The 13,758-nt window shown below is 31.7% G+C and overlaps 1 protein-coding gene across 1 annotated transcript; it reads right to left on the reverse strand.

Moving 5' to 3' along the window:
- Positions 1-8,390: 8,390 nt before the first annotated feature.
- On the reverse strand, positions 8,391-13,647 carry LOC134268295 (store-operated calcium entry regulator STIMATE-like). Its single transcript, XM_062750538.1, has 7 exons — positions 13,315-13,647; positions 13,006-13,054; positions 12,765-12,860; positions 11,322-11,443; positions 10,394-10,506; positions 10,168-10,251; positions 8,391-9,894 (listed from the first exon to the last, which is right to left on the reverse strand). Exons 1-7 carry the CDS (start codon positions 13,478-13,480, stop codon positions 9,655-9,657), a joined length of 870 nt encoding a protein of 289 aa, XP_062606522.1. The 5' UTR covers positions 13,481-13,647; the 3' UTR covers positions 8,391-9,654.
- Positions 13,648-13,758: the final 111 nt, after the last annotated feature.

Below are 13,758 nucleotides of genomic sequence, written 5' to 3' on the forward strand. Positions count from 1 at the left end.
CTGGTGGGTCGGTGGGGAAAGGGAGGATCCCGCCCTCCCATCTTTAGTGACCAAAATATGCATGAAATTAATCAATTGATTTTACTTTGTAGGACATTGCATTAGTTTTACATAAAGTATAACTGAAATAAGTTGAAACGTTTTATAAAAAAAATCTAAAGCCTGAGAGCTTTCGGGCTTTCACCCCCTGGTCCCCAACTTAGACACCATATCGTCCCCCTATAGCTACTCTTTTCAAGAACCCAAGATCGCAACTGATATGAGCCCGTGTTAATTTAAGTGAAAACGTAGATTTTTGTAACAGAATTCTGGTCCTGGAATGGTTGAAAAATTACTAATTCCAGTGGACGTTGCATCGTTTTTGAAAGCTGGGGGAGGGTTGTCAGCCAGAAAAAAATAACGTACAAAAAAAGCGAAAAAAAATCCAAACTCGAAAATCCTATTTCGGGTGAAAAGAGGGGGGGGGGGTCCAACTTCGATCAGTCCTTAAAAAAATTCCAAATATACTACATTACCCTTATACTTCAGCAAAAAGTGGGTCTGAATTTCAAAGAACATTTTCTATGATAAAGTTATGTCGGAAAAAAGAGGAAGTCAGACCCCCCCCCCCCCCCCCTCATATATGGTGTCATTAATCCGCCCTAATAAAACCGCCCCCCCCCCCCCTTCCCAGTCCTGAAAACACGGTTATCAACTTTGACATAATGTAAATGTATTTTACAGCGCGTAATGAACATTTGTAATCAACATGATAAAGAATTAACACAATGTAAAGATAGTTTTAAATCACATAAGAAAGAGGTAACATATTCTTATTAAATATCCACATAAAGGAATGGAGTTTTGACATAACGTAATAAAGTGTTGATATAATATGGAACGCCGTGACTGTCTCCATGATATATGTTCACATTATGTTATTAACCTTTTTACATCACGTAATAAAGCACGGACATAAAAGTAAGATGTATTCACCTCACACTGTGATGACCTCGGCATAAAATAAAGATACATTAACATCACGTAATAATGCTTTGTTATAATAGAAATATACACTCACAAAAGGGAATGGACTTTGACTAAATGTAATGATAAATTTAATCATAGAACACATGTAAAACGCAATTAACTTGACGTAATGCAATTTTGACCTCACATAGTAAAGAAATGAAATAATATAAAGAAACATTCATTTCACGTAATTAAGTTTTAACACAATGTAAACATATTTTCACTCCACATAATGAACTTTGGTCTTCAAGTTATAATTAAAGTGCCGACATAATGGAAGAATGTGTTTACTTCATGTAATGCAGCATTGACATGATGTAGAGATATTTTTACATCACCCCATAAAAAATGATATAACGTAAAGATATGTTCACATCACGTAATGATAGATTGACATAATGAATGCATAGTTTTATGCTATAAGGCAGTGATGGCGTTCCATAGAAACGACTATTTTTAATTGAAAATGCGTCGATCGTCGATATGTCTAAATGTAGAGTTAAAGGCCACTGCAAGTGTTTTCTTCTATTTATCACGTTTAAGATTTTGGACAGATTCTGCTTCATATGAATACAAATACTAATAACATGGTGCAATTGGTATCCAAGCCAATCCAATGGATTGTTGGACCTCGTCTCCAAAGACCACATAGATACGTCCCCAAAGACCACATAGATACGGTCTTTCAGAGACTCAAACATATTTTTAATATCAAATTCAGAGTACTTCTGTGTACAGTCAGTATGTTTTAACAATTCAAAATAATTTTGCAAATGACCAGTGTCAAGGTAAATAAATATATTATTATAATTTTATTTAATGAGTCATAAAATAATTTTTGCTGTTTTTTTCGTTCAATACCATGATTTTGCCACCTTGAAGTACAATATTCACCTAGCCCTTCATGACTTGTGAATATTGCATTTCCTTAGGTGGCTAAGACATTGTATTTATATGCACCACAAGGGCTTTTTGTGTAAAAGCCGAAGAATTGAGGTCAAGATCTAGAACATGAGTTAATGTCTTTTTGGCGCTAGATCCATTATTAAAGTTAAGTAAACTTAATTTTTTCCGTATGAAATAGAATTATGTAGAAAATAGAGTTTTTTTTATGAAATTCAATTAGGCCATTCCAAGTTTTTTCTATGTTTAGCGTTCGCGTGCGCCTTGGCTTTTGACACCCCATATATGAAAAAAAAACATAACAACAGGAGTCCTAAAATTGATAAATCTAGTCGAAATTTTTGAATTTTATTAATTTCTCCAAATAATTCTGTACAGTAACTTATATTGGGTGTATTGTAAGCATTTAATCCGTTGTTTTTGCTCAAGAATAGATATTTCTTCTATCAAAGCAGTTTAGTTAGATCAAATCATTTGAAGGACGTCATTTTTATGACTTTTAAGTTTGTGTTTTATGTTTTGGCTTGTGTGATTTTTGCAAATAGCTAGGTAGGTTTTTGAAAGATGAGTGGACGCTAAACAGAGAAAATACTTGGAATGGCCTTAAATTAAAAAAAAAATAACCATGATACCTATATTCAATTTAATATCATTTAAAAGTAGAGTCAAGATATATTGATACAAAAGCCCCTACATTTCCTTTAATTTATCTAAGATGAAAAAACTCCGTAATTTGAATCTGAATTTCTTAATTTTCAATTGAAAATGACAGTTTAAAATTTGTGTTTTCATTGAGTTAACCTTAAAATCAGTCCGAGTCTGAGACATCTGTTTCTTTTTTGGACGTGACGTTAATGGTAATCTAACAACCAAGCTATATGATAAACGTGATGACTTCAAATAACTTTTCTATCGTCAACTTCCCTAACTTATACAGTTATATACCTTCATCTCCTACATACCGAGTTTATATACATGTATCTCAGTTGATTCGATACGCAAGAGCATACTCTACATTTGAACAATTATCTACAGACAAGTTGATAGAACAAGAATATCAGCAATCTCATTTATAGTAATCATTTAGTAAGACCTATGGTCAATACAATGACCTTGTCAGCAAATACAGTTTATCTTTGAGTCAAATGCTGACAGACGTTTTTCATACTTATTGTTAGTATATTATTCATACACTGAATTGACGACGGATTTTTCCGTTATTTCCCGATCATGACACAAATCAAGCAGCAGGTGTGACAGGTCGACAGAGAATGCTCACACCTCCATGGCACCCGATCCCACCTCTGATGCTGTGGAGATCTGTTTTTGCTCTGCTCCTATTTTGTATTGTTTTATGGACTTTTGGTCTTGAATACTGTTCGTTATCTCCATATGTTTCAATTAAAGTCATCATTTCGTAAGTTCTATGGTCAGTACAATGACCCTGTCAGCAAATATAATTTATCATCGAGTCAAATGCTGACTGACATTTTTCATACTACTTCTAAATCCATTATCTACACACTGAGTTGATGACGGATTTTCCAGTGTTTCTCGATCATGACAAGGAGTACATGGCAGGTGTGACCGGTTTTCAGAGGTTGCTCACTCCTCCATGACACCTGATCCCACCTCCGATGTTTTGGAGATCCATGTTTGCTCTACTCCTTTTTTGTATTATTTTATGAACTTTTGATCTTGAATACTGTTCTTAATCTCCAAATGTTTTATTGCTAAAGACTGCCCAGTGATTCCAGTAAATCATGTTTCAGAAGCATTAGCTAAATAAAAAGAAATTCCGCAGGCAACTGACGAAGTATCCCCATAAAATGGTGTTCAGGTATAAACGTTCAGGTAAATGAGGACATCAAATGATTGCATTGAAATCCTTTTAAAATATAATCAAACCTTGTTCAGTTGTTCCAGCTATCAGGGCAGATGTAAATGTTATCTCCATATGTTTCATTCCCTATACACCCTATTTCATCAAGTTATATTTGAATAAAAAATATGAAAAGAACTTATTTTTTTCAAATTTAAATTAAATTTTAGAAAAAGGTGGTCAACTAACGAGCACAATAAGAACCTGCCTGGCCCATTAGCATTCCAACAGATTGTTCAAAGTTCTGGTTTCTAATACTACATAAATAATGATGGAGGGACTACAAAATTAAGCGTTCTAGTTTTTGCCTGAACAATATAGCTACATAAAGGCAAGTAAAACAAAACATCAAACCTTTTAAACTAAAGAATTCATTTTTAAAGTCGTCAAACAAGCACAGCATATTCAAGTAATTTAAAACATTGATTAAACAAGCTTCAGCTTTCATTTTTTCCCCTAAAAAAGGCTTATTCAGTCTTGATTTTAAATACAAGACCTGTCTGAATGATTTTCACAAACTCAATACTGAATAAGTATTTACATGTATATTACATACGCAATGTAAATGTACAAGTAAATAAAGTGCCGCGCCACAGCATGATACGCCCGTCAAAAAATTACAATTTTCTTGAACAGAAAATCACATCAACCTTGATTCTAAGATTTCGATGATTTTTCCATTCCTTAAAATATTTATCCATCCCCTGTGATGTAGGCATCAATTATAATAAATATTACATCACCGATAGATTTCTGTGCTGGTTGTGTACGTTAGCCCTTGTCAAATGCCCATCATCAAATTAGTCTTAACAACTTAATCTATACCAAATTAATTTTGAAAAGAAAAGGCTGGCCATCAAATGGCATATGTTATAAACTGCCCAGCAGTTCTTCTGTCTAATCCCCAAAGGGTACAGATAAGATGCTTAATCAGAGCAACTGAGACAGCTAGACTTCCTACATTGAACTCATTAATTAATCTTTAACTGAATGCTTGTCTACTCATTACTACCAAGAGATGAATGGGTCTGCACTATCTACTATAATTTTTTTTTAAAAACATATAAAATACTCAAAGATTTTTTTTTTGGTTGAGATTTAATGTCCGACAGGTTTTAATATGTAATTCATATGGACATGCTGATTCCACCCCACTCCATAAAATTAGTTTTTAAATTAATAATATTACATAATATCAGATTAGTCTATTATGCAATATCAAATTAGTTTTAATTACTTTTCATCAAATTCATTTTAAAACTTAAGCTAGTCAACAAGAGCTAGTTTTAATCAAACAGGCTTACCCATTTGCCCAATATTCAAGGGATATAGATAACACCAATGCTCTGTCAGTTAGCTCCTTGCACTCAAAACCCATTAATTTCTCTCTAATTTGACATGCAATTTTCTGTTATCAAAATTCTTCTTGAGCAGTGCTTGATAATTACACTCATGGGAGAGGTAGGATTTCTCTGACATACATTATATTTGTTATAGATTGCTGTCAAGTATATGCTTTAAAAAAATAAGTATTTTCTTGATTTAACTTTTTTAATAAGAACAGTGCAATACTCTTACATTATTTGGGATGTGTAAATGAATAGTAAAAAGACACATTTTTTTTTTTAATTCACTTAAATTAAAGGTCACAGTGACCTTGAAATAGGTCGCGACACACCTTCTACCTAAGATGCATAAACTGGCCAAGTTTGATGATTGTAGGTCTTATGGTTTTCTAGTTATGGGCCGGAAAGGATTTTTCCATATTTGGCTATAACTTCTTAATTAAAGGTCAGAATGACCTACTTTTTTTTTTTTTGTGCGCGACACACCTTCTACCCAAGATGCATCAGATGACAAAGTTTGATAATCCTAGACCTAGTAGTATTAAAGTTATGAGCCGGAAAAACGAAAAAGCTAACAGACAGACGGACGGACACGAAGCCTATAACATAATACGTCCCGTCTTAAGATGGGCGTATAAAAATTGAGTAAGAAAAGAAACAGTACATAGGCCCAAGGGCTGATTAATACAACAGTTATAAAGGATGAACATATACAATGAAAAAGGTGATTATTTAGGAATAAATAAGGATTTTTTTCTCTATTTATGTATACATAACTGGATTTCTCACTTAAAATTCTTAATTTAACAAAACATCTTGGAGTATAAGAAGTGAAATAAATACCTGTGCTAAAGTTATTGAAGCAAGGATTTAGGAAATGCCCTCTATATAATAAAGATATGTTTTAAGGTAATAAATATGCTTCATATCTGAAGTATATGGTAATGTACAAATATTCTCATTGTTAAATTTAAGTTTATAATACATATTTTTATGATATCCAAAATGAAAACACAAGCAAAATAACTTAGTTAATATGTAGCTTTTTGGCATATATACATGCAATGTAAAAGTATGTCTCAATTAAAATAAATACAAAAATGAATACTTAAGTTAACTTTAACTGTGGATGGAATTCAAAGAGTCAATATTGCAGAAAGTAAAATTAAATAACATGCAAAGACAAAATAGAAATAAATAGATATATATGCTTGGGGCTTTCATATTTTTGATTTGAGAATAAAATTACTATCAACAGAAATAAAATGAGAATAAAATTACTATCAACATACTTGATTTAACTTTTTTTAGCACATTATTTGGGATGTGTAGGACACATTTTTTTTTTGAATTCACTTAAATTAAATCACAGAAATAAAATTAATAATGAGTGGCAGGTACAATTAAATTATTGAATTAATTGCACAAATTTTAATTAAATTGAAACAAAAAATTCTGAGTGAGGCCATTTCAAGTTTTTCTCCATTTAGCATGTGTGAACCTTGGTTTTTGGCATACTATTATATTAGATTAAAAAAAACAATTCAGGATCTTAAAAGTTGATTATTTGGTCAAAACCTTTGAAATTTGTCAAGTCTTAAATATTTTTTTCCACAGTATATCATATCATTCATATTTTAAGTCTTTATTAAGTTTACTTTACAGAAATTTTTCTATAAAAGAAATAGATTCATGATGTCCATGAATCCTTTGAATGATGTTAGGTTTATTACAGTAAGCCTTTGTTTTCTTTCTTTTGGGGCTTAATTGTGCATTCTTAATGTGAATAAGTAGGTAGGATTTTGAAAGACGGGTGGATGCTAAACAGAGAAAAAGTTTGCAATGACCTTATTAGCAAACTTTTACATCATGTTCATGTCAATTTTCAAGACTTAAAATTCATACATGGTCAAAAAGTACAAGTGATAAATATTTTGTGTCCAGATGATTCATTTATATTGTATATGTGATTACAATGCAGATAATAAATTGTATATTAACTTGAAAAAATTAGATATCTAATTCAATATCATTATTGAGTAGATAAGTATAAACATTCTTAAAGTTTTGAATTTGTCATACATCTAGTAAGGACAAAAATTTAGTCTTGTTGACAATTTGAGAATACAAGTGCTGACCCAAAAGTTCGTGGAATTTCTTTCTAAAATTTTATTGTGATTTGATGAAAACAAACAACAGGTATATTTATAATAAAGAGTCATAATGCAACAATATTGGAAAATTTAACCACTTTTCAATTACCAATTAGGTCACATGAGCTTTCTGTTAATGGATAGTTGTGAAACCCGGGGGAGACTTCTATGTTACGTCAATTTAGATATGTCACTTCATGTTATAGAAGCAGCTCACCCTGATGTCCAATTCGAATATGTAATTCTACAAAATGCTGCCATTTTCTCCATTTTTTTTCTCAAGAAAAGCCTGGGTATCCTCTCGAACTAACTTATCTTCATTTTTAACACATATTTCAAAATACACCCCATCTTTTCATATGAAGTTCCAATTTCAGTAGCAATGGCAAGAACAGTAAGTAAGCCAACAACGTTCATGAACACTTTTAATTTTTCTAGGGAGATAATCACTTAAAACATAGCCTAAAAAATGGCCACACCTTTAATCAATGTCCATGGACGATCTATATTTCTTATGCCACTGGAAAACCAATAACTAAATGCATTCTCCCCCAGCCTATGTCAATAATATACATGTTCAAGATAAAGTGATCCCGCAATTTTCACAAAACTTATGACTTGACTGAAATTTGAGGTTGTCTAACACCTTAAAGATGAACAATAAATCATCAACTAATAAACTAAATATCCAGTTAAATCAGTTAATCTCTCACACAAAGGTTTATAAAAGTCAAGCAATCGTAATAATGACATAATTTTCGTTTTATATACCATATAGGGCAGTTTTATTCTCATTTCACGCATTCAGAATTAAAATGATTAATAAACGGATTAATATCTCCCCCGCATTTCTAAACAACCATTTCTATGGCAACTGCCATAGAGTTACTATCATAGATATTTAAAATGTTTTTTATGTAAAATATCCAACAAATGTCTAAATTATCATTTGTAATTTTCAACCAATTTCACCAAAGAATAAATAAAATATGAAGAAATTCCAACTTTTGGATCAACCTCGTAAATACTAGTACATATATATAATTGTTATGTACCTTTCTGTTAAAAGTCTTTGTTGATATTAAGATAATTTAAAAAAAAAAATGAATAATTTCACATGTACATCCACATAGAGAAAGGTCAATAAATACTTATAATTACAGGATAAGTTTATATTCAAACTCAACAATAAAATACATAAAGTACACACAATCAAATTCATAAATCCATACTAAATATACACATAAATTAACAGAATGAACACACCACCAAAACTATATCACTAGTACATCCATCCTCTTGGAGAGAGAGCTAAGATAGGCTTTGACTGCTGCCCAATCCCATTCACTTTTATTTGTGAATAAAATTTTGTATTAAAAAGACCCAACAAACTACATCACTAGAATTAATCAGAATCCATAAGAGCAAATGCTAAGCAAATTATAGAGACAATTAATACACTTTTAAACTAAAGGGCAGAAAGGCAAGTTTGAAACTATAATTCTAAAATGGATTTTATATTTCAAGACACATATGTTTGTTTTGTATGTGTGATCAATTTGAGTGTAATATGGTTGCGCTTATAAAGATGAGAAATCTTCTGTTCAAGTCTAATTTTTCCCTCAAAAATTGAAGGAAATAATTTATTTTAGCAAAAACACCACTCTCTAATCTCTACATGACAAAATCCAAAGAAAGAGCACAAATTTTCAAGAAGAGACATATAAGAATGGCACTATATAAATCTCAATACTATGTCTGTCCATAAATCATTTAAAATCACAACAAAAATCAACACCGGCAAATGAAATAGCTAGGACACCATCAAATCATGAACTGTTTTGGCAAAATGAAGCACTTTGAAATACTACAAAAAATTGTCTAGTGCTAAGTGGGAAGTCTTTTTGGGAAATTTTGGCAAATTAAATAATGGACCATAAACACCGCTGAGGTAATTTAATGCTAGCTACGGTGTTTCTGAGACTAGGCATAGAATTCTCCTAATTCAAAGGGGTGGAAGGGGGGTTGTTATTTAGCAGAACTTAAGTCTTAAATGTAGCTTTGAAATTTTGGTGTACATACAAACAAATTTAATTCAGGAGAATTCCAGAGATGAAAAAAAATATCTTTTCATTTTAAATACATTGGAAATCTTATTCCCTAGATTATCAATTTCACATCACCATTCTACTTCAAAAAACAATGAACCCCTTAAATATCTTTGTGAAAAGAACATTAATTTAACACACTAAAAAATCAATCACATATCACATAAAACAATTCACTATACTTATTTTAAGTGAAGAATGATGAACCATAGAATTATTTGCCCTCAAACTGTTCAATAAATCTATTTTCATCATGCTAGTAATTTTTCCGTCCCGTCCGTATTTCTATATCTCAGATCTGGTTCATCATCAGTAGAAGCCATCAAGTCTGATTCAAAGTAATCGTCTGATTTTTCTATTCTGTTGTAGCACCGTGCCTCTTCTTTGTTTCTATTGTATTTTACGCTTGTCTCTACATCACTGACATATATAGTTTTCGTACCTTTAATTTTTCTTTTCAGGAAGTTGTCTACTACCCAAAATATAAAAGCCTGAAATTTGGAGGGAAAAATAAGTTCAATTTAGTGACCTTTATCATATAATTTTACTTACTGGTAAACAAAGCACCTTTCACTTTGAAAAAAGTCTATGTTTAAAAAGCTTGTTGCAAAGGAATCTTAAAAGGAATCTATTGCTTATGTAAATACTTGAATCACTTGTCAGGTGCATATCAACTTTTCATGTAAGGATAGCAATTGGCTAGTATTGAAGAAATTGTACTGATTTCAGATTTACCCTTACCTCTTTATTGATTTTTTACTTACATTAACCACTAGTGGGACTATGAACATCACAATCACCAGCTCTACTTTGGGGTCCTTAATGGGTGACATTAAAAATTTCCTCACCTATGGACAAAAATAACACTCTCAAAAAATAAATCTGCTATTTGTAAACCTAAAACCTCCAATAATTAGCATGGTTTTTTGAAACATACACAGTCAGCACAGTTTCTGGAATTCTCCACAATATCAAGTTTTGTGAAGTTACCTTCTTCCAGAAGTCAAACTGGATCAGAAGTGTCATAAGAATTTTCTCCAGGATCATCACAAGGATATACAGGGCACACTGTCCTACCCAGGTGCTGCAGGCGGGGGGATTCCCTACAATGTAACATTATAATAAATGACTGTTAAACAGTTATCTCATTTTCTCAAAAATGATTATGAAAAACTTCAAGGTTTGTGAGAGTTTGAGATATTGAAAGTAAATTACTAAAAGAACAATTGGTAAGGACTTCCAAATTTAAGTTTTATTTCCTATTTCAAATAAGAAATTACTTCGAATTATCTAATAGATGGTATTCGAGATATAGATATTCAATGTTCAACTGTACTTATTTAACTACGCTTTATTTCAGATACTAAGAATAGATATTTCTTCACACTATCTTGTCTGTGTGAAATGCAATCTTAGCATTCTCAATTCCAACAATCTACTTGTTTATGTGATTTCTAGTACAAGCATTTATTATGATTTATTATTATTATGATTTATTATTAAATATTTACATCCACTGAATATTTTCTCCTTTATTTCTTAAGAAAACCCATTGCGTTAATCACTGCATGAACTACATTAGGCTTGTCGCCTGTAAAGATTTCTTGATCAGTGGCTGTTCCATCAATAAAATGTATGAAGACGTTTGCATCATTAATACAATAATTAATCTTTTTAATCCTACTTTAAATGATTATTTAAACAGATATAAATATAAACAATAAAATGTCTTTCTTTGTTTTTTATTACTGGAATTAACGGTCGCAGCTATTGCAGAAAAAATTTACATAACGCGGGTTATGTATTTTTTCTGCAACAGATGCTTTCCGTTAATTCCAGTAATAACAAACAAAGAAAGCATTTTATTGTTTAAATGAACACTGTATGTTGATTCTACCTTAAAGTTTGTGACACTTACCATATTCTCCAAACTTTAGTGAATCCCACTTCAGCCTCCGCACAATAACTTGAGTAAGCTTGAGACCAATGTAAATCACAAACAAACCAATTGTAGAATCCAGTATGAAGCTCACAAAATACCTAAAGAAACATAAACACATTAGCTTACTTTGGGTTATTGATTAAAAATTTGCATCTTTGTATTCAACAAATACATAAAGAAGACAACTAGAATTTGCTATTTTAAAAATAACACAATTATTTTTTTGAAAGGGAGGGGGGGGGGTGTTGCTAAATTGGCCTCTTGCTAAATATTCTACTTATCGAAAGGTATTTTTTCAAGCGAGTTCATAAAGTACTGGAAAAAGAAAATTACTTTAAGCAAAATGCTTGATACCATTATGAGCATTACATTTTTCAGTTTTGATATTATACAAATGTATATATGTTTGACATTCTAGTAGGGCTGCCACGATTAACCGAAATATCGGTTAACGCGATTCACAATCTTTCGGTTCAATTCGGTATGTCTTTTCGGGATTTTGATTCGATTCAGGTTTGATTTTTTCATACTAACATTTGCTGCTGTTACGCGCATTCTGATTGGTTAATCGGAAGAAATGATGGCAAATCATGTTAAAGTAAACAAAAACATGAAAATGGCCGCGAAGAAGTCGACGGGGGATTACTTCCAAGTTCCATTTTCGACAGAAAGATGGCACAGAGGATAAATAGATTTACTAAAATGCAACACCCATCAGCCATGTAATTCTGAATTTAGAGGAACCGACACAGTGCTGCAAATTTCCTTATTTCTTTTTAATACTGAGATCGTTTTGAATGTGAAATAATTATTGACATTCTTGTTATGACAGTTATGTGGTTAGGTGGTTTCATATCGTATTGGTGAATCAAAAATTTAAATCACAGCTGGAATCTTACCGTTTCTATTGTGACCAAACAGCCTTTGTGAGCAAATCACCAATACTTTTATGCTTAGCATAATAATTAATATGAAATCATTGGTTTTGTTTGAAAGATTTGTTCGCATGTTTCATCTTTTAAAACCAATGACCAGTGTTTTTATTCATTTGGATTTCCGACATTTGATTCTTGGGTCATACTTTTAATTAGAACATTAGGTATTTTCTATGTTTTCTTGGCTTCACATTCTATTTTATCTTAATAAACCTTATAAAAGTATGAATCATAATTTATTAAAGAATATCTTATGATTATGGTGATCAAAGATTACAGATTTTATACAAAAATTTAAAAAAAGATCTATTTCTTATAATCGAACCGAAATTATTTGAAAATCGAGGTTTTTGTTTGAACCGAATCAATTCAAAAATTTTCTGATTCGTGGCAGCCCTACATTCTAGCACAACAAATTAAGCAGTACTTAGGATTCTAATAGAACAAAGAAGCTTAATATATATATGAAGAGTGTACAATGTACCAGGTGCATGGATCTCCCTGAAACATATCTGCTAGGAACACATTAGCAAAATGGATGACAGCAGCCCCAAAACCTTGCTTAGATGTGTCAAAGAACCTTTAATGAATGTGAAATTGATCATGAACATGAGAGTACATGTATCAAAAACATAAAAAAGCTTTAATCATGTTAATTGATTAAATTAATTATTAAAAATATTTCTTTACAGACAACAAAATAATAAATGATCGCTTATTTTTACCATATTTTCCAAGGTCGTCTTTCATAAATTGGCTCACAGTATCTTTTCACTGAAATGACAATGTACACTGACGTGAAGGTCGTCATTGGTTCTCAATTTTACACGTTTTCCAGAATAACAACATGAATGCTTGCAAAATGAAATGGATGTAGGCGAAAGCCTGTTCACTTCCCTAAAGAGAATATACCCCATATATCCCATTTACAGTAGAGCAAACTTTAGAAAAGATAATCTTTGTTAAAAATCAAAGAAAGATTGCATATGAAACATGGAGACTAATCAGTCTTACACTCTTTTCATTCTACAAACCTATAAGTGATGTAAATGCTAAGAATGCCAGTACAGCTTGAACCACCAGTCCAAGACCTCCCATCAAATCGCCACTGTTACAGTGGTACACTTTGGATCCACCTATGTTGGTTTCATCAACCAAATCACTGTGTGAGTTATTGTTCACTGTTAAAAGCGATGCCATGATGGTTGAGCAGAGGAAAGGAAAATCAACTTCGAGGTGTGACCAACGCAACACTGCACTTTAGTTGAACAGTGTATTTTACCTATTCAGAAAAGTACTGTAACTATGTGACAGAATTCACCAAGATTGAAATAAATTCTAACATATCTAAATACTCAACGCAACATCGTCAAATGCGGTGAATTACTTTTCTAAACTAATCATCATTACAAACTGTCAATGAACCGGAAATACTGACATGTGTTTACAGTTCGCATGCGTATTTCCTCCTTTCACAT

The sequence above is a fragment of the Saccostrea cucullata genome, unplaced genomic scaffold (genome assembly GCF_032062105.1).
Source record: "Saccostrea cucullata isolate Sc308-1 unplaced genomic scaffold, CSIRO_AGI_Scuc_v1 ctg612, whole genome shotgun sequence".
In the NCBI taxonomy this organism is placed as follows: domain Eukaryota; kingdom Metazoa; phylum Mollusca; class Bivalvia; order Ostreida; family Ostreidae; genus Saccostrea; species Saccostrea cuccullata.

Excerpts from the sequence above, each read along its gene's own strand:
- LOC134268295 (XM_062750538.1), bottom strand. The coding sequence starts at position 13,480 with ATGGCATCGCTTTTAACAGTGAACAATAACTCACACAGTGATTTGGTT. Across the intron at positions 12,861-13,005 it reads AGACGACCTTGGAAAATATG|GTTCTTTGACACATCTAAGC; the intron begins GTAAAAATAAGC and ends CATTCATTAAAG. Across the intron at positions 10,252-10,393 it reads AGTTTGACTTCTGGAAGAAG|GTGAGGAAATTTTTAATGTC; the intron begins GTAACTTCACAA and ends TTTTGTCCATAG.